This window comes from Musa acuminata, chromosome BXJ2-9 (assembly GCF_036884655.1).
Source record: "Musa acuminata AAA Group cultivar baxijiao chromosome BXJ2-9, Cavendish_Baxijiao_AAA, whole genome shotgun sequence".
Classification (NCBI taxonomy): domain Eukaryota; kingdom Viridiplantae; phylum Streptophyta; class Magnoliopsida; order Zingiberales; family Musaceae; genus Musa; species Musa acuminata.
In genome coordinates, this window is record NC_088346.1 from 39,275,719 (window position 1) to 39,294,900 (window position 19,182).

At 36.0% G+C, this 19,182-nt stretch overlaps 1 protein-coding gene and 1 non-coding gene across 2 annotated transcripts; both read right to left on the bottom strand.

The window, feature by feature from the left end:
* Positions 1-901: 901 nt before the first annotated feature.
* TRNAT-CGU (transfer RNA threonine (anticodon CGU)) lies at positions 902-973 on the bottom strand. Its single transcript has one exon. It is a non-coding gene; the product is annotated as a tRNA-Thr (tRNA).
* A 1,096-nt stretch (positions 974-2,069) lies between these two features.
* Positions 2,070-3,639, bottom strand: LOC135623417 (HMG1/2-like protein). Its single transcript, XM_065126361.1, has 8 exons — positions 3,505-3,639; positions 3,340-3,397; positions 3,112-3,222; positions 2,937-2,994; positions 2,738-2,782; positions 2,564-2,644; positions 2,376-2,474; positions 2,070-2,279 (listed from the first exon to the last, which is right to left on the bottom strand). Exons 2-8 carry the CDS (start codon positions 3,387-3,389, stop codon positions 2,259-2,261), a joined length of 465 nt encoding a protein of 154 aa, XP_064982433.1. The 5' UTR covers positions 3,390-3,397; positions 3,505-3,639; the 3' UTR covers positions 2,070-2,258.
* Positions 3,640-19,182: the final 15,543 nt, after the last annotated feature.

Consider the following 19,182-nt stretch of genomic DNA (forward strand, 5'->3'; position numbering starts at 1 on the left):
TAAAAGATATACTATTTATCGAGGACTTCCATTTTGCTACAAAGGCAAAGAAAAGGAGTGTGTTCATCATCCATGAGAATCATTTCATATTCTCTTTATTTAAGATTGGTGATTTGCATAAAGATTTCTTTAGTGTTAGTGTTAATATTACCTCCACCCTTGATGGACCAACCGATTTGCTCTTGTCTAATTATTGTGAGATTACGATCGATAGAGGTTTTACGGTTAGAGATATACTTAAGAGATTTTAAATTAACAATAATAAGGTCAATGACCTCAAAGGTACTCCAACTAATGAGGTTCAAATTTTAACCGGTGCTAAAAAGCACTATCTCGGCTCCAAATCCCAATCTTGTATCCTACACGACGCAGATGAAGTAAAAAGGAAATTAAAAAACATGTATATTCCCCAAAATATTAGCATCTACAAATTAATGTTAAGATCGTCATATAAAAGGAATCTACAAATTAATCTACAAAAGGATAAAGATAAATTAATACAATAAATAATTAGCGAATTTAGTAAAAACACAATATACACGGAATTTAAAAAAAGGGAAATTTAGAAAGAAAACAATAAGGGGAGAGAAAAATAGAAAGAAAGAAAAATAGAAAAATTGGGAAGACAAAAAATACATAAAAAGGAATACAAAACAGGAGAAAACATGTTTTATAATAGGAGAAACAAAATTAGGGAGATTAGAAGATTAAGAAACTTTGCCCATTCTTCTATGATAAATAAGTTAAATAATAGGAAAATCAGGAAGAAAAAATTAACAGGGGGACAAGAAACTTTGCCCATTCTTCTGTCCGGTAGAATCTGCAATTTGATATATAAAAAAGAGAAAATTTAGAAGAAAATCTATATTAAAAAAAATAAGGAGTCACTAAAACAAAAATCAGCTCCCGGCGAGGATCGAACTCGCGACCTTTCGCTTACGAAGCGAACGCACTACCACTATGCTACGGAAGCCACATATTACTTTTTGACAGAATAAATAATTAGATATGTAAGAAAAAAGTCTCAACGTGAGAATTGCAATCACGACAATCTGGTTAATGTTACAGCGAAGCAAAAGAATCCTATCTAGAAGAAGAAGAGGAGGTTAAGTCTGAAGTCAGCGGAAAAAAGATAGATGAGTTTATTGTGCGGTGTCAATCAGTTGAGAGAGGCTCTTGTGTTGCAGTAACGGAATCGAGCATTAATAAATATTATGTTTAGCAAGCTGAAATCGTGATACTATAATAATTAAGATTGCTAAAATTTGCCAACCTCATACTAAAATATGATAACAGAAAATTAATAATAAAGAAATAAAATTGCGTGTCGCTATACGGGCAGTGAACAATAAAGAGTTTTTGTCGATTTCACGCGGTGCCACATTAATTGATTTCAGCAGGTCGGCCACGGGAAAAAAGCATAACGCATCGAGCATCACATAAGAAATAATCATCAATATGGTGTGACCCAAGGTGAACAAGAATACAAACAACTAAATTATTGTTCTCCTTTTTCCAATAACCACTACACTTATTATTGCAATACTTCGAAAGCTACATGCATCTCAGGTTTAAACCCATTTAATTGCCGATGAACATAATTTGAGGTGGTAAATAACCGATGAACATAATTTGAGGTGGTAAATAACCTTCTTCTATTGCACTCGAAGGAAACTACTAGATTGTGTTAGACACGCCATTTAGAATAGCACAACAGAAATTAAAATCACCACTTACCGCAGCAAGCAGGCGAAGCAATACGTACTGTGCTGCCCTTGTCAGATGGAGACTTGGTGGTAGCATTAATTATTCTACAGCTCATACTGGGTCACCGCATACTATTTAAAAGGCTCTTTAAATGATGAACATGAAGACAGGCTCCTAAACACCAATTATTAGCCAACACAAAAAAAAGCAGTAAATGCTCCTCCACCACACATCAAATATCAAGTAGATGGTAAGACCAAATGGCTATTGATCAATCACAAAATATTCCTATCACCTGTTGCAACTGAATAGCACACACTCATGCATAAACCACCACAATAATGGGCAAGAACCGGGTCAAGTGGGCCCTAAATTAGCTCGCGTTAGATGAAATTAGGTACATGTTAGTGACGAAGAGCCAGGCCATGGCTTTGCCATCATAGAAGACAGTGATATCTTATAGAATTGTCCTGCTTCAAATAGGAACTAGAACAAAGGCAAAAAAAAAACAAAGGATAACACAGCCCACAGGAGCCTTTGCTTCTATTCCCTCACTCATCATCCTCCTCTTCCTGTTCCAAGACAGTATCAAATCATAGGATTAGCATATAAATTTTGCCAATAGCAACTCAACAACCTTAGAAATTCTTTTTTTGATGATTACAGACCTCCTCGGTTCCCTCTTCATCCTCTTCGTCATCATTCACCTCAGACTTGGATTTGTCAGACTCGTCTTCGTCCCCGGCAGCATGACTTCCTCCGCCAGACTTCAGTCAACCATCATCAGAAATGTTAAATAATTAATCTCCAAATAAATAAAATAGGGTACCAAAAAAATTCAATTTGAGAACTCTACCTGATTCTTATTATATGCAGCTATCTTCTTGGTATACTCCGTCTTAAACTTAGCCGCCTTGGCCACATAAGGAGCCTTTTCCTGGAATTCGAACATGTAGCTTTGCTCAGGTAAATAATTTTAGCAAGATCAACAGTCTAACTAAAAAAAGAAAGAAAAGCTACAATTACTTACAGCTTCTGACAGGGATTTCCACTTGTCTCCGCCGGCTTTACCAACCTAATTAGATTAAAGCAGCTGCAATTAATGGTTTTTTAACAAAAAAAAGACAGATAAATTGAGAGATCAAACTAGTTGTGGAATTTTATTTCAACAAAAAGATTCAAATTCTCAGAAAATGGATCTGCAAGAGAGAGAGGAAGACGAATATTACCACAGAGACCGACTTGTTGTTCGGATTCTTCTCCTTGAATGACTTCCTGAATTCTTCCCTGACAATCCAAAAAGGAGAAACATAAATCATCATATAAAGCAAAAAAAATTTAGATCCGAAAGTTGAATAGGAAGGACAGGCAAGAAAAAGTCAAGCAAGTGATAGGAGAGCTCACATGAAGACGAAGAAGGCGCTGGCAGGCCTCTTAGGCTTGTTGGGATCCTTGTCCGCCTTCGACTTCCTCGGCTTTTTACTAGCCCGTTCCGGTCCCTTCTTGACCGAAAGTCTTGAATAAACCCCCCAAAAGATCACAAAAAAAGATCACCATCAGATTCCAAAGCCCTAATTTTTCAAGACACCGATCGATCCACCAAGAAAACGAGCAAGAAGAACAGATTCTCACTTGCTATCGGCCTTCTTGGGGGCATCCGCCTTCGATTTACCCCGTTTCATGGCGAGATCTGCAGCAAAAACGATCAGATCGGGCAGGAATCTCCCGGGTATCCCAAAACACCAAAGAAACCCGAAAGAGATCGCGGGGAAGAGAGCGAAAAGGACGGAACTTTACCGTGAGATCAGGGCTTCTTGGCTCGGAGCGGTGGAGAGGGATGACGAATCGGTCAAGAAGGCATTGGGAGGGCGGGAGGGGAGGGATAAGAAGGGGCGAAGAGTGGTGGGTGCGTGAAGAGGCGTGGTAGAGGGGAAATCAAAATCCAACGGCTCGAGATGGTCGGGAAACGAGGGCGACATAGGAGTCGGGACGGGACTTTTCCTGGAAACACGTCATCGATCCGCGTGATCTCTGTCCATTGGCTACCGAGGATACCTTCCCCCTCGCCATTCTAGAATCCTCACAATAAATTCGACACACTACGGCTACCCAATCAAAGGCAGATGACGGCTGGGTCCCGCCTTAAAGTCTTGGACCCTTGGAATAAATCGTGTGATGGGTGATCGGATATTCTCTTCTGCTCCCGTTCGGCGCTCGTTCTTAGCCGCAATACTAGCGTCGAGCTTCGCCGGACAAATATAGCCGTTTGATTCACATCGCGCGGTGGAGAGAGAGATGGGCGTCGTGAACGGTAGGATTATTCGTCACGTGCCTGGGATCGCTGATTCCGAAGAGAGATATTTCTGGACCCCGAAAACATTTTGTTTACTCGACCATGACGTACCTTCCGAACGACTCGTTCTCCAAGCTTAATGAATCATCAAGTGGGTCCTAGGGTCGGTAAAATATGAAGCCGGGTGAACGATGCGCTAGATATGTTCCCCGACCGCAGTTGAAACTTGTTCTCTGAATATCCGCCGTCAGATTGCGGGGACCACCAACAAACGGTAGAGGATGTAGATTACCATGAGTGCAGCTGTCCAAGATTCGTTGGGAACCGTACATGCGTGACATGATAAAAAAAATTAATTTTATATTCCTGTAAAGCAATAAATTTTAAATCCTGACGATTATCGCGTTAAGGAAAAGAATGGAATTTCTTATATATATATATATATATATATATATATGAAATTGCTTAGCAATTTGGAATTATATAATTGCATCAGTCGATTTTAAAGACTTTCCATCTTTATTTTTATTTTGAAATCTCTATTTTTCTCCTTACCACTCCTTTTATGAAGCTTTCCAGTAATTTGCTTTTATTTTATGTCATTGTCGTTGACCGATAAAAAAGAAAGCAACGCTGTCGATGACACAAGCCGGAAGTGATTCAACTCATCTAAGACAATGATAAATTGGATTGAATCTCGTTCTGGTGAGATAAGCATGTCACAAATAGCCTACGCAAAATATTGTCAGTGAAGAAACTGTTCTGAAGTGTACCCTCATGCATAGTTACCAAAACTGAATTAATCGTTGACTCAGTAATTAATATATATATATATATATATATATATATGCTCGCATCCTCTCTTCTTTGCGAGCTCTACTTTTATTTTCTTCTTTTTCTTTATTTACTTACCTTTTCTCATTCTCCGGTCTAACTAATTCTTATTTATCCAAACCATTCTTATAATTAGATAAAAATATCGATCAAATTTTATCCTATATTAAAATAATAATATATCAATATTTGAGATTAATTCGACAGATGGAGTCTAATTTGATCCATCACAATATCGTGAGTTAGGAAGTAAAATATTCTCTAAAATATTTCATATTTCAGAAACATGTTCCTCTATTCCATAATTAGGAGTTCACTTATACTTCAAATTCTATAAATTTATTTTAGATCCTCACATAAGACCTCAACATTAGAGTGATTATATTGAGCATGCTCTCAATACTTGTTTTGCATGTGATTGATCTTGATAGATTCTTAAAAAGTGAAATTCTTTATGAAGCGGTCTATATCGGCTTGACTCTATGACATGGATCAACTATCAACAAATGACTTGTAAGTCAATTTTTTATTTTTCTAGTTTGACTAATTAACATAATTTATTTTGTACAATTTTGCATTTATGATTTCTATTCACAAAACAAGGGCAACATTTTTATGCACACTGTTATATCCCATAATATTTCTTTTAAAACGTAACTTTTTTTATTTGTGTCATTTGGACAAAAAAAAGTTATTATGGAGAATATTCTTTCTCTTCAAACATGAGAAAAAGTATTGAAAACTCCACTCTTTGTCCCATTTTTATGATTTTACAGTGACTGTCATTGTCAAATTGTTGTAGTTTCAAATTGTTATAGTTTTCTCATGCGAAAGGAGCTTTTTATACTGAGAATAAAGTTATGAGTATGCAAAGAATAAAGTGTGCTAAAACGAATCCAAAGACTTCAAATATCATTTTATCTGCAAAGACTTCAAATATCAAAGACTCCAAAGACATGTATAATTTCCGCCTCTCAAAGGGAAAACATATGGACACCATTTTACCTGCCTATACTCGGTGATACTTAACTAAATATCCTAATCAAAAGAACATTAATCAAGACCAAAGGCATAAATTTTGTTGATGTTTGTTGCTTAAAATATCGAACATAATGTTTCAATGACCTATTATCTTTATTTGATTCTCTATTAATGTTTAAGTTGGTGGAATTTTTTATATGTATTGCTTTAGAGATTATCTGTGTTCATTTATTTGGAAGTGGAATATGTTGTTTAACACCTAAACATGATGTCCTCTCAATCTTATGTCGTACAAATATCATAAGACCTCCATATACTCTTCCCCTCCATTATTTTCTAGTCTCCATAGTTTCTACTCTCTCACTTATAATTTCAGTTTATTTCTTAATAAATTTTACGCATGTCCATACTATATGAATCAAAAACAATAATTATGTGCATATTATCGACTCATAGAAAAAAAAAGAAAAAAAAACAAAACATGACGATTACATCATGATGATGCGTCCTCAGTCAAATTAAGGAATCGCATGATGTACATTAATGAAGTCATAATAATTTTCATGCAAAAAATTCTATTTCCTATTAACCTTTTTGAAACCTTAGGATTCTCAAATCCAGTAGTCCGTAAAGGAGCATATTCTTTCATGAGACCTCTCTTAGTACCCCCTTCTTGCCTGATCCTGACCATGATAAGTACCCATGACAAACCTCAGAAGCTTTTCTTGATCCCTGTCCTTGGCTTTCGAATATCTTTTTCTACCTTTGTTAGGCATTGTTCATGTTCATAAGCCTTGTGTTTTTTCTTGCTAAGTAAATGAGGGATGTCAACTCGACTTAGGGATTTATGATCAGATTACCTGCAGAAAGATGTACTTATTTGTAATGGATTTTGAATCCAGGATAAACAAAGTAATTGTTATGATTCTGATCCTTGCATTGCAAGATAGAGATTGATGCTATCATGAGTACCGTTGATTGATGAGTTGATTGAGTATCGTCGATTGATGAGTTGATTTAGTTGGTTCGTGTAGGCTCATCTCTTCCGATATAAGTTGCTTGGTCGAGAGCCGTTCTATTGGTGAGGACCAGGTTCTAGATGACCAGGTAGGCGGACTAAGATCTTCCTAGTTGCAAGGTTCCTCCCTAGAGGGTTAGGTCATCCGGGTATCTTTGGGTAGTCGATGATCCTGCATGATAGGTCGGCACTAGTGATTGCCTAGTATGGTCTCTCTAATGCCTAAGTTAGCAAAAAAGAAAAGACAATAATGTAAGTTGTATGATTGAGTTAGTGTATCGAGAACCCTCTCTTAGCATAAGCTGATATGTTCCTTTTTATACTTGAGAGCCTTTTTTATTGGTTAGCCTAGGATAAGATCAAGTTAACTGCCTGATTATTCTTGTCTTTGATCTTGATAATATAGGGCAGTTATTGTCAATCATTAATGTGGGACACATCGAGACGCACTATGATGCCATTTTGGGGGTTGATATCTCTTGGTCCTCTCTTATAAGGTTAGTTTGTTAAAATCTTTTTTAGTAGTATTTTTTTATTTTGTTTTTCATTTTGCGTCGTTGGTATCAAAGCCTTACTCTTGATGTTAGCATATTATGTTTATGGTTAGAAAATTAAGAAGTATGATATACTCTTATCACTTATATTAGATTTTATGTATTAGAAACTTAATTTGTTAAGTACAACCTTATAGCCCATCAAGATAAGGTCTAATGATAATAATGGTGGTAACAACAATGACGTTATTAGTGATGGTAGTAGTAATTTCGATGGTAATGACCTTCGTGATAGAGGTAATGGTAATTACTCTAACAATAATGATCGGGGAGTGTCAGCCCTATAGGCAACGTTAGAAGCATAAAAAGTAATAATGACCTAAGAACTTCAAGAGATACACAATATACTAACTTGAGTTTAAGTGCCAATTGAGTTCATGATGATGGCAGGATATCTTGAATCTCGGATTTTGATGATGAAACTAATTGATAGTGTTTATCTGATTTATGTTTTGAGTAACGCAGGAAACCTCAATCAAGGAGAGACAATTGAAGCAGGAAGAATCATGTTGGGTTAGATTGGAACATGTCAGAAGATTGGACGTTGAGTTGGAGGATCGGTCGACATGTCAGTAAAAGACTTCGGGCCAAGAATTCGGGCATCGAGCCAAGAAGAGCGAAAATTACGTTAAGGAAATCAGAGTTATTGAGGTCAACAAGTTGATTAGGCAATAGGCTACAAGAGAGGACGATGTGCTGAAAACTTGAACAAAGCATCGAACCAATGATATGACCGGACAATATTTGATGAGCTTTGTAATAATTATCTAGATTGAAGTAGATTTTAGGTCTAATTGAGTCGGTATTATGGTGAAACAATGCCAACTTAATTAGGGACCAATTGGGCCTAAATTGGGAGTGATTTGGACTAATTAAGAGGCCCATTCAATGACCCAAATGTTGGGCCAGGCAATGGCACCGCTAGAATTGGCGGTAGAACCGCTTGTGAGTTGGAAAACTCGAAAAACTTGATCTCCGATGCTGTCAGGCAGTGGTACCACCCAATGACAGAGTCTTAGGTGGTGGTACCGCCAAACTGGGTAGTGGTACCGCCCAGTGTCAGGTTGTAGGCGATGGTACCGTCCAGTGCAGGCGGTGGTACCACTTGTACCTTGAAATCTTGAGAATTTGAATTTTGGGCTCCAAATTTGAATCCATTTGGGGCTTATAAATACCCTACTCTTTCTTGCTTAGGATAACAAGAATTGGGTAAAACGAGAGAAAGAATCCTCGATGAAAAATAGTTGAAAAAACTTAAAAAGTGTTGAGCGTTCCTCTCCACATCTTAGAGTTTAGAGTTCATTCTAAGAGAGGTGTGAAACTTGTAAAGGTTCTCTCTTGAGCATGTTAAAAGGAGAGTAAAGTTGTAAAGAGGTGGTTGGTATTCGCCTACTAAAGGAAGACCGATAGTGGATGCCGATAACCTCGACGGATGAGGAATCAGGAGTAAATATAGGTCATGACGATCAAACCACTATAAAAATCTGGTTTGCATTTACTTCTTGCTATATATCTTTATTGTAAATTGAATTCCTCCTTCACTACATTTTCATACGATTTCAAGTTAATATTTTTTCGAAATGGGTTTAATCAAATGAAATATTTTTTAATCGATATGATTTTATCTACTACACTAATTCACCCCCCTCCCCCTCTTAGTGCCGACTCGTTCCTAAGTATTAGAGCCTCATTATTTCTCATTTTGTTTAACACCCAGAGAAATAACTCTTTTCAACTTTCAAAAGAGATTTTCTCTCATTCGTCCTCTCATATTCAATGGGACAGACTACACATATTAGAAAACTCGAATAAGAGTTTTCTTACTTTCATTGAATTTCGATTTATGAAATATAGTCAAATTTGATTTTCAAAAGTCTTCTCTTCCAATGAACCTTTGGAATGATTTGGAGAAGAAGACTTTTTCTCTAAATGCAAAGGCTATGAATGCCCTGTTTTGCACCTTAGACAAAAATGAATTTAATCGGGTTTCTACTTATGAAATGACTTTCGATATTTGATACACCCTTGAAATAACACATTGAGGCACGAATAGAGTAAAATAGTATGGAATAAATCTTTTAATGCATGATTTTGAGTTGTTTTGAATTGAACCAAGCAAGACTATTAGAGACATGTACACCCGTTTTACAGATGTCATCAATAGTCTAAAAACAATAAATATTTTTTAAATTTTGAACTCGTTAATAAAATATTGAGATCCTTTCCAAAAAGTTGGGATCTTAAAATAACAGCAATACAAGAAGCAAAAGATCTCAATTTTTTTTTCACTTGAAGAACTTATCGGTTCATTATTGACATATGAAATGACTTGCAATGCTCATAGCTTGAGAATAACTTTCTAAGAACAGGAAGGATTTGATACTTCGAACAATAGAATACCACTTGAGTGATGACTTAAGTGATGATGATGATGATCTTGAACTCTTAAAGCTTAAAAAAATCATAAAACAAGAATTAAAGATTAAAAATGAACTTACAAAGAAGAGGTTGCCAAAGAAGAAGACACTCAAAATGACTTGGGACAATTCAAGCTCATCCGAAGTTGAGGAGCAAATCAACAAAGACGATGTGGCCTTTCACATTGAGGTAAATAACTCATCCAAAATCCCTTTACTTTATTTTGAAATTACATGATACTTTTCATGAGTTATTTTTAAATTAGTTAGTAAATAAAAATAAAATAAAAATAAAATTTTGATCATGATAATTGCATGCACTAAGCATGAAAAGTTAGATTCACTTAAAAAAAAAAACATTACTTCAACAAACAAAATGATCTTGAAAATGCTTTATATTTGATGAAATTAATTTTGATGATTTAATGGTGTATAATGATGTAATGAAAATATTAAAAGTTTTGGTACAATGCTTGATGATTTTATTCTATGCATGAGATTTTGAAGGTATACATGATGATTTTTGTGATTTATTGATCTAGAAGATTTTTGTGATAAATCTTACACTTTCAGTTTTAACGATGATATATGTTTTGATTTGACAAAAACTGACAAGGATATGCTTGAATGAAATCAAATCACTTAAATTGAAATAACTAAAAAAGAATGCATTTTGAAAATAAATATTTGTATCATATTTGATGATTTTACATTTTGAAACTGTGCATGATGAATTGAAGAAATAATGGTTTGAATCCATGAATTGATAATTTTTTTGTCATACGAATCATGATTCATTCAATTGATACTCTAAATTTTTTTTTTAATGATTCATGATAAATTGAGACATTATACATGAATCTAGTTTTCGTGTGAATCTATTTATCTTGCCTTCGTTGAATCTTCATAGAAGTGATTTTGATGATTTAAATTTGAATGAAATTTTTTTAACCAAATCATGAACTTTCTTTTTGATTTCTCTACTTGAGACATCTTTTTTAAGAATCAAAATATTTTCCATCTTCGATTATTTTTTCTTACCATTTATTAAAGAAGAGACTTATGCAAACAAACTATGATCTTGATAATGGTTTGTAATGGTTTAAAATTATGCATGTTATATGTTGAACATTTGAAACCATATTTTGGTATCATGCATATATAAGAAATATTGATTTGACAAATTGAATGAGTTGAAAATGAATGATGATTTTTCTCTTGATTATAACTTGTGATATTTTTTATATATGAATCATCATCTTGATTTCTTGATATTTACATGAGATTTTTCTATGAATCAATATTTTTCATACTATGATTCTTCTTGGTATTCACTAAAAAGGATGTATTCAAATTAACTATGATATGCTACTTGACATTTTGATAATTTTTGACTTGAGTTTTATTATGCATTATTCCCCTCTTCTTCATTCTTATTTACAATGATAAAGGGGAGAAAACAAATCACTAGCATTTCAAGAGATCGATAAATTTATTTATTTCACTTTGAATCTGTTGCTAAGTGATTTTGATGATCTTGATTATTTCAAGTTGAATGTTTGGTACCAACAATCATGAAGTGATAAATGCTTAAAAAATATTAATTTAATGCATGAGAGAAATGATTGGTATCATGAATGCTTTAGTATCATGAATGAGAAAAATGATGAATGTTTAATATCATGATCAAAATGATTGATTTAATACATGAAGTGATAAATGCTAAAAGATTTTAATGTCTTCATATCATGTATGATATGCCCATAGTGATGATTGATTTATTTTTGGTATTATGCATGAAGTAAGAATGAAATAAAAGGTTTTAAAATTGTGCATGTTTTAATTTGAAACCATAATGATTTGAAAATTGATTAATACTTTAACTTTGTCATGATTTGAAAATTGATGTAAAGGGAAAGGAATTACAATATTGTATTCTTCCCTTCTTTTTTACAATGATAAAGGGGGAGAAAAATTGCTAGCTCAAGATGCAAAATTTAAAAATTTATAATTGCAAAAAAGGCAAACTTGCTAGCTTGCTAATCTAAAAAGAGAAGCAAGAAGTGCTATCTTGCAAATCTCAAGAGAAGCAATGTTTGCTAAGTTACACATTTCAAGAAGATGCATAAACAGTCTATCTTGCACACCTCAAACAATGTAAAATTTTGCCAACTTTCATATGTGAAAAAATTACTAGTTTGCATGATATAACACTTGCTAAATTTGCCAGCTTACAAATTGCAAGGAGAATAACTTGCTATCTTGAATATCACCAAGAATTGCTAGCTTGCAATATCAAGAGTAGCAAAAGTGCTATCTTGCCTATCTCAAGACGCACAAATGCAAACTTGCAAAATTTGTAATCTTGCACATCTTTAAAATTAATGATGATTTAGTGATTATTCATGCTCTAAAATGATATAAAATTTGCCAGCTTGCATGTTGTAAAGTGATGAAAAATTATTGCTAGCTTGTATGTTGTAAAACTTGCATATCTCTAAAACTTGTTGCTTGGATGATACACTTCTCCTTTTTATTGATGACAAAGGGGGAGAAGTGTGATGGTGTTATGTATGATTTTTTTGCTTAGATTTTTAAATTCAAGAGTTCTATCAATATTGCATATTGTTAGGGGGAGTTAAGGTTAACTCCATCATCAATTGGTTGTCATCATAAAAAAGGGAGAGATTCTTGAATCTCATATTTTGATGATGAAACAAATTGATAGTATTTATCTGATTTATATTTTAAGTGATGTAGAAAGCTTCAATCAAGGAGAGAAAATTGAAACAAGAAGAATTATCTTGGGCCGGAGTGGAACATGTCAGAAGATTGGACATCGAGCCGGAGGATCGGTCGACGCGTCGGCAAAATACTTCGAGCCGAGAATTTGGGCATTGAGCCAAGAAGAGTAGAAATTATGCCAAGAAAATTAGAGTTGCGGAGGTCAACTAGCTGATTAGGTAATAGGCCATAAGAGAGGAGGATGCATTAAAGAATCGAATGAAGCGCGAACTAATGACATGACTAGACAATATTTGATGAGCTTTGTAATAATTGTTGAATCTCGTATTTTGATGATGAAACCAATTGATAATTACGTTTATGTTTTAATTTACGTTTTGAGTGATGCAAGATGCTTCGATCAGGATGAGACAATTAAAGCAGGAAAAATCATGTTGTGCTGGAGGAACATGTTAGAAGATTGGACATCGGGCCGATGGATCGGTCGACATATCAACAGAAGGCTTCGGGCTGTGGACTTGGGCATCGGGCCAAGAAGAGCGGGTATTACGCCAAGGATATCGGAGTTACGGAGTCAACTGGCCGATTGGGCAATAGGCCGTAGGAGAGGACGATGCGCCGAAGAATCGAACGAAGCGTTGAGGGACCAATGACATGTCGGACAACTTAGTTAATTGCTTAGGATTAATTATCTCGATCAAAGTTTTGTTTTAAGTGTGCAGAATTAACTACGATGAAAGTAAAACATGCGACAAGAGTTACGCCGGAGTCAAGACTATGATCACGTTGGGAGTTCGAGAGCTTGACGGAAGTTCAGACGGTCATCGGAGGTTCTGCGGGAACAAATCCAAGAAGTCCAGGAGCTTGCCAAAAGAAGCTCATTGGAACTCGCCAAGTGGATCATCGCAAGTCTAGGAGTTTGCCAGAAGTCCGTCGGAGCATCGCCGGAGGTTCGTCGAATGTTCGCCGGAAGTTCGCCGGAAGAAGCGATTGACAAACCGGAGCAAGTTACAGTAAATGTCTTAAGAAATTCGTAGTTAGCACGATGATTGAGTTAGAAATGGGAGGTGATCCCATTAACTTAATCTTGGGGCAATTGGGCTCTTGAAAGACCCAAATTGGGCCGAATGGATCAGTCTATTCGGACCCAGATTACTTGGCCAGAGGTGGCATCGCCTGGGTCGGCGGTGGCACCGCCCAGGGCTCAATCTCCGAGCTCTGGTTGGGAGGTGCAACCGCCTCTGATAGAGGTGCAACTGCCCCAGTTAGGTGGTGGCACTGCCCAGAGGCTCAGTCTCCGAGCTTTGCCAGGCGGTGCAACCACCCTAGTCAGGCGGTGCAACCGCCAGACCCCGGAATTCCGGGAATTGACAGTTTTGAGCTCGGAATTCAAACTGGTTTGGGGTGTATAAATAGCCCACTCTTTCAGCAATGAAAATGCAATGAAAACCACCGAAATCCTGATTTTACTCTGTGATTTTTAGAGCTCAAAAGTTTTGTATGAGTTAAAAGTTCTTCTCCCTCTTTTCTTCCAAGTTCTGATCTTTCAAGAGAGGAGAGAAAATTCTGTAAGGGTTGTCTCCTAAGACCGTCAAAAGGAGTGAAACTGTAAAAGGGTGGTTGGCCTTCGCCTATTGAAGGAATGCCTCTAGTGGATGTCGGTGATCTCGTCAGTGGAGGAAGCCAGAAGTGGATGTAGGTCAAGATTGACCGAACCACTCTAAAATCGTGGTGCTCTCTGGTTTGCATTTACTTTGAGCATATTATCTTTACTGCAAACCTCCTCAATAGCTTACTGCCTTCTATGAATTTACGATCGTGTTTCAAAGTTCAGTATTTTTCGAATCGGTGTTTAGACATAAATCAGTTTTCTCGTATGAACATCATATTTTAGTTTGCGCTTACATTCTGGTTTCTATCATAACTGTAAACTGCCCTTATAAATTCACTTTAACTCCATCTTGCTTGATCACAAGTTAAAGTGATTTACGAATCGGCTTTTCTACCGAAATCGCTCTTATCGTACGAACGCAGTTTTAATCGTCGAAAGTTTTTCGTTGCACTAATTCACCCCCCCCTCCCCCCCCTCCCCCCCCTCTTAGTGCTCTTGATCCTAATAATAATTATCTACATCGAAGTAGGTTTTAAGTATAATTGAGTTGGTATTGGGGTGAAATAATTCCAACTCAAGTAGGGGCCAATTGGGCATAAATTGGGAGTGGTTTGAGCTCATTAGGAGGCCCATTCAATGACCTAAATGTTGGGCCAAGCGGTGGCATCGCTAGAATTGGCAGTAGAACTGCTTGTGAGTTGGAAAACTCAAAAAACTTGGTCTTTAAGGCTATTAGGCGGTGGTACCGCCCAATGATAGTGTGTTAGGCAATGGTACCGCCAGACTGGGTGGTGATGTCGTCTAGTGTTAGGCAGTAAGTGGTGGTACCGCCCAATGTAGGCGATGGTACTGCCCGTATCCTGAAATCTCGGGGATTTGAATTTTGGGCTCCAAATTTGAATCAATTTGGGGCCTATAAATACCCTACTCCCTCCTTCTTAGGATAGCAAGAATTGGGTAAAAAGAGGGAAAGAATCCTTGATGAAAAATAGTTGAAAAAGCTTGAAAAGTGTTGAACGTTCCCCTCCACCTCTTAGAGCTTAGAGTTCATTGTAAGAGAGGTGTGAAACTTGTAAAGGTTCTCTTCTGAGTCTGTCAAAAGGAGAGTAGTATTATAAAGAGGTGGTTAGTCTTTGCCTATTGAAGAAAGACCGATAGTAGATGTCGGTGGCCTCGATGGAGGATGAATCGAGAGTGGATGTTGGTCACGACGATCGAACCACTATAAAAATCTGGTTTGCATTTACTTCTTGCTATTTATCTTTATTGCAAACTAAATTCCTCCTTCACTACATTTCCATATAATTTCAAGTTAATATATTTTCGAAATGGGTTTAATCAAATGAAAGAATTTTTAACCGACATGATTTTATCCGCTGTACTAATTCACACCCACCTCTTAGTGCTGACTCGTTCCTAATAGGATCAACCATGCTAGAGTTGATGCTAATGCCCAACCTAATCATTAACAAGGGCCTGCAATCTAACATATGTAACCAGCCAATGAAGATGATCAAATGAAGCAGGAATTGTGGACTATCACATAACTAACCAAATAAGAGGTGCAAGTGCAGTTCAACCTCGATTAAAGTATCGAGGTTGAACTGCACTTGCACCTCTTATTTGGTTAGTTATGTGATACTTTAATCGATGAGGTACTATTCACCCACAACAACCAACGGTATATGATGATGATTCAAAAGATGATAGTAAAAGATACTTAAGACATTAAGCATCACTCAAATGAAATATGCTATTTGAGAAGCTATTTGAGAATTAGCGTATCAAAGTATATCTCCCAAGTTTTAATGGCCATCTCAACATTGAAGCTTTTATTAACTAAAGTTATGAAGTAGAGAACTTTTTTGAGGTGATGGATATTCCTTATCACAAACAAGCTAAGCTTATTGTCTATAAGTTGAATGGAGGTGCAACAACTTAGTGGGATATATTATAGAATAATAGAAGAAGATGAGGAAAAGCACTAGTATAGACATGACAAAAGATGAAGTAACTTCTCGAATGAAGATTCCTACCCCTAGACTATAAACAACTATTATTTCAACATTATCAAAACTACTTCCAAGACACTCGAGAGTATATTGATGAATTCTTATGCCTTTCAACTAGATATAATTTATTAGATTTAGAAGATCAACAAATAGCAATATACATAAATGGACTAAAATTTACAATTAAAGATAGAATGCTTTTAACTCTGATATGGATAATAGATAAAGCTCATAATATGGCATTAAAGGCTGAAATGTTGTTGACTCGACCTTCAATTGCTACCTAGTAATTCTCTACTCTGACAACACAATGTGCTCTTAATAAAGAGAAGTTGTGAATAAGTCAATACAACCTACAAATCAAGGCACAAATACAGGAGGAGCAACAAGGCAAAATAAGAATATCTTGACTACCATAAATAATCCATATGCTCGACCCCTGGTTGGAAAATATCTCAAATGTGGGGAGCTTGATCATCATTCTAACGAGTGTCATGCTTATAATAAGACTATCAACTTTGTAAATCATAAAGATGACTTTGAAGAAGAATAAGATGCTCAAGATGATAGATTGATAATATTGACATTGCTGAAATAGCATAAGAAGAAGGGGAACATGTCGTATATGTTATAAAAAGATTATTACTCACCTCAAGGCAAGAATATCCATCTTAGTATAAGAAAATCTTTCATTTTCGATGCAGTGTTAATAACAAAGTTTACATATTGATAATAGACAATAGGATCTATGGTAACATTGTATCTAAATCACTGGTGAGGCACTTAAAATTATAAATAGAGACTCATCCAACACCATACAAGCTAGGGTGGAGTAAAGAATGTTGAATCTCGGATTTTGATGATAAAATCAATTGATAAATTTGTGATATAATCTGCGTTTTGAGTAACGTAGGACTAGCTTCAATTAAGGAGAGACAAATTGATTGAAGCAGGAGGAATTAGACGTTGGGTCGGAGTTGTATATATCAGGAGATTGGACGTTGGCTAGAGAATCGATTGATATGCCGACAGAAGGACTTCGTGCCATGACTTTGGGTATTGGGCCAAAAGATCGAACATTGCACCAAGGAGATCGGAAGTTATAGGTGTCAACATACCGATTGAGCAATCCGCCGAAGGAGAGGACGATGCGTCGAAGGATTGGATGAAGAGCCGGAAGAACCAATGATATGACAGATTTCCTGCTTTGTAATAATTTATCAAGATTAAGTTAGTTTAAGTCTAATTAAGTCGATATTGGGATGAAATAATACCAACTCAATTAGGGGCCCTTTGGGCCTGAGTTAGGGATATTTTGGGCCAAGTGAGGCCCAAGCAGCAACCCTCAATAAGCCCAGGCAATGGCATCACTAAGGCTGGCGATGACACTGCTTGAGACTTGACCTTCCAAGTTGTCTGGGTAGTGGTATTGCCTAGACCGACAATGGTATCGCTCAGACACAATTTTCAAGATTGTATTAGGCGGTGGTATCGCTAGATTAGGTGATGATACCATTAGACTGGGCAGTGGTATCACCCAATGTTAGACTAACAGGTGGTGGTACTATCAGTTGTCAAAGCGATGTCACTCTCATTTTGGTTTGAAACTCAAAAGAGATGGCATTTGCTAGCAACCAAGAGGGTCACTCAATCACACGTCTACCTATGTTCAATGGGACGAATGACATCTATTGGAAGACTATAATGAGGATTTTTTTAATTTCTATGGATTTTGAGGTATGAAACATTGTGAAAAATAGCTTTCAAAAGTCTTCTCTTCCGATGAATGATTGGAATGAGTTGGAGAAGAAGACTTTCGCTTTAAATGTCAAGGCTATGAATGTCTTGTTTTGCACTTTAGATAAAAATGAGTCCAATCGAATGTCTATTTATGAAACGACTTTCGATATTTAGCATATACTCGAAATCATTCACGAGGGCACTAGTAGAGTAAATGAGTTCAAAATTAATCTTTTAGTCCATACTTATGAGTTGTTTTTGATGAAACTAAGTGAGACAATTGGAGACATGTACACCTAGTTTACGGATGTCGTCAATAGTCTAAAAGGACTTTGAACTTGTTAATAAAATATTGAGATCCCTTCCAAAGAGTTGGGACCCTAAAGTAACGGTCATTCAATAGGCCAAAGATTTGAATAATTTTTCTTTCGAAAAACTTATTGGGTCATTAATGACCTATGAAATGACTTGCAATGCTCATAAAGAGCTTGAGAACAACCTTCCAAAGAATAGGAAGGATATGACACTGAGAACTCATGAAGACCATTTGAAAGAAAATTCAAGTGATGAGGACTATGATGATGACTTGACACTCTTGACAAGAAAGTTAAAAAAATTCATAAAAATAAATAAATCTAAAAATGACACTAAAAATAAAATTGAACCCAAGAAAGAACAAGTTATACACTATGAATGCAAGAAGCCGGGATATTTCAAAAGTAAATGTCCCCAAATGAAGAAAAAATAACCAATGAAGAAGACGCTCAAAGCAATGTGGGATGATTCGAGCGATTCCAAAGGTAAAGAATAAAGCAATAAGGAGATCGCCAACTACATACTAATGGCTATCAGAGATGAGGTAAGTAGTTTATTAGATGCAAATTTATATTTTAATGAGCTTTTGAGTGATTTTCATGAATTGTTTGATGAATGTTGAATATTGAGTAAAAAATATAATTCTTTGAAAAAGGAGCATGCCCTTTTAAATAGTGATTTTAAAAATTTTAAGTATGATAATCTCTCTTTGCTTCCATGCACTAAGTGTGAACACTTAGAGGCACTTGAGAGAGAAAACTTACTACTAAAAAAAACTTTAGAAAAATTTGAGGTTGGTAGTAAGTCCTTGAACATGATCCTTGCCAATAAGGGTTACGTTCATAAAAGAGGTGGAATCGGATTTGTGAGTAGCTCTCACCAAAATCCAACCACCTTTGTTAAAGACCCTACCTTGCATGTATCACCCCGCACCAAATGCTAACTTTTGTTATA

What these genes read in the sequence shown, in the direction of transcription:
- LOC135623417 (XM_065126361.1), bottom strand. Translation starts at nt 3,389, where the DNA reads ATGAAACGGGGTAAATCGAAGGCGGATGCCCCCAAGAAGGCCGATAGC. An exon ending in ACAACAAGTCGGTCTCTGTG is followed by an intron (nt 2,783 to 2,936) that starts GTAATATTCGTC and finishes TAATCTAATTAG; the next exon opens with GTTGGTAAAGCCGGCGGAGA. An exon ending in GGAAATCCCTGTCAGAAGCT is followed by an intron (nt 2,645 to 2,737) that starts GTAAGTAATTGT and finishes TTCGAATTCCAG; the next exon opens with GAAAAGGCTCCTTATGTGGC.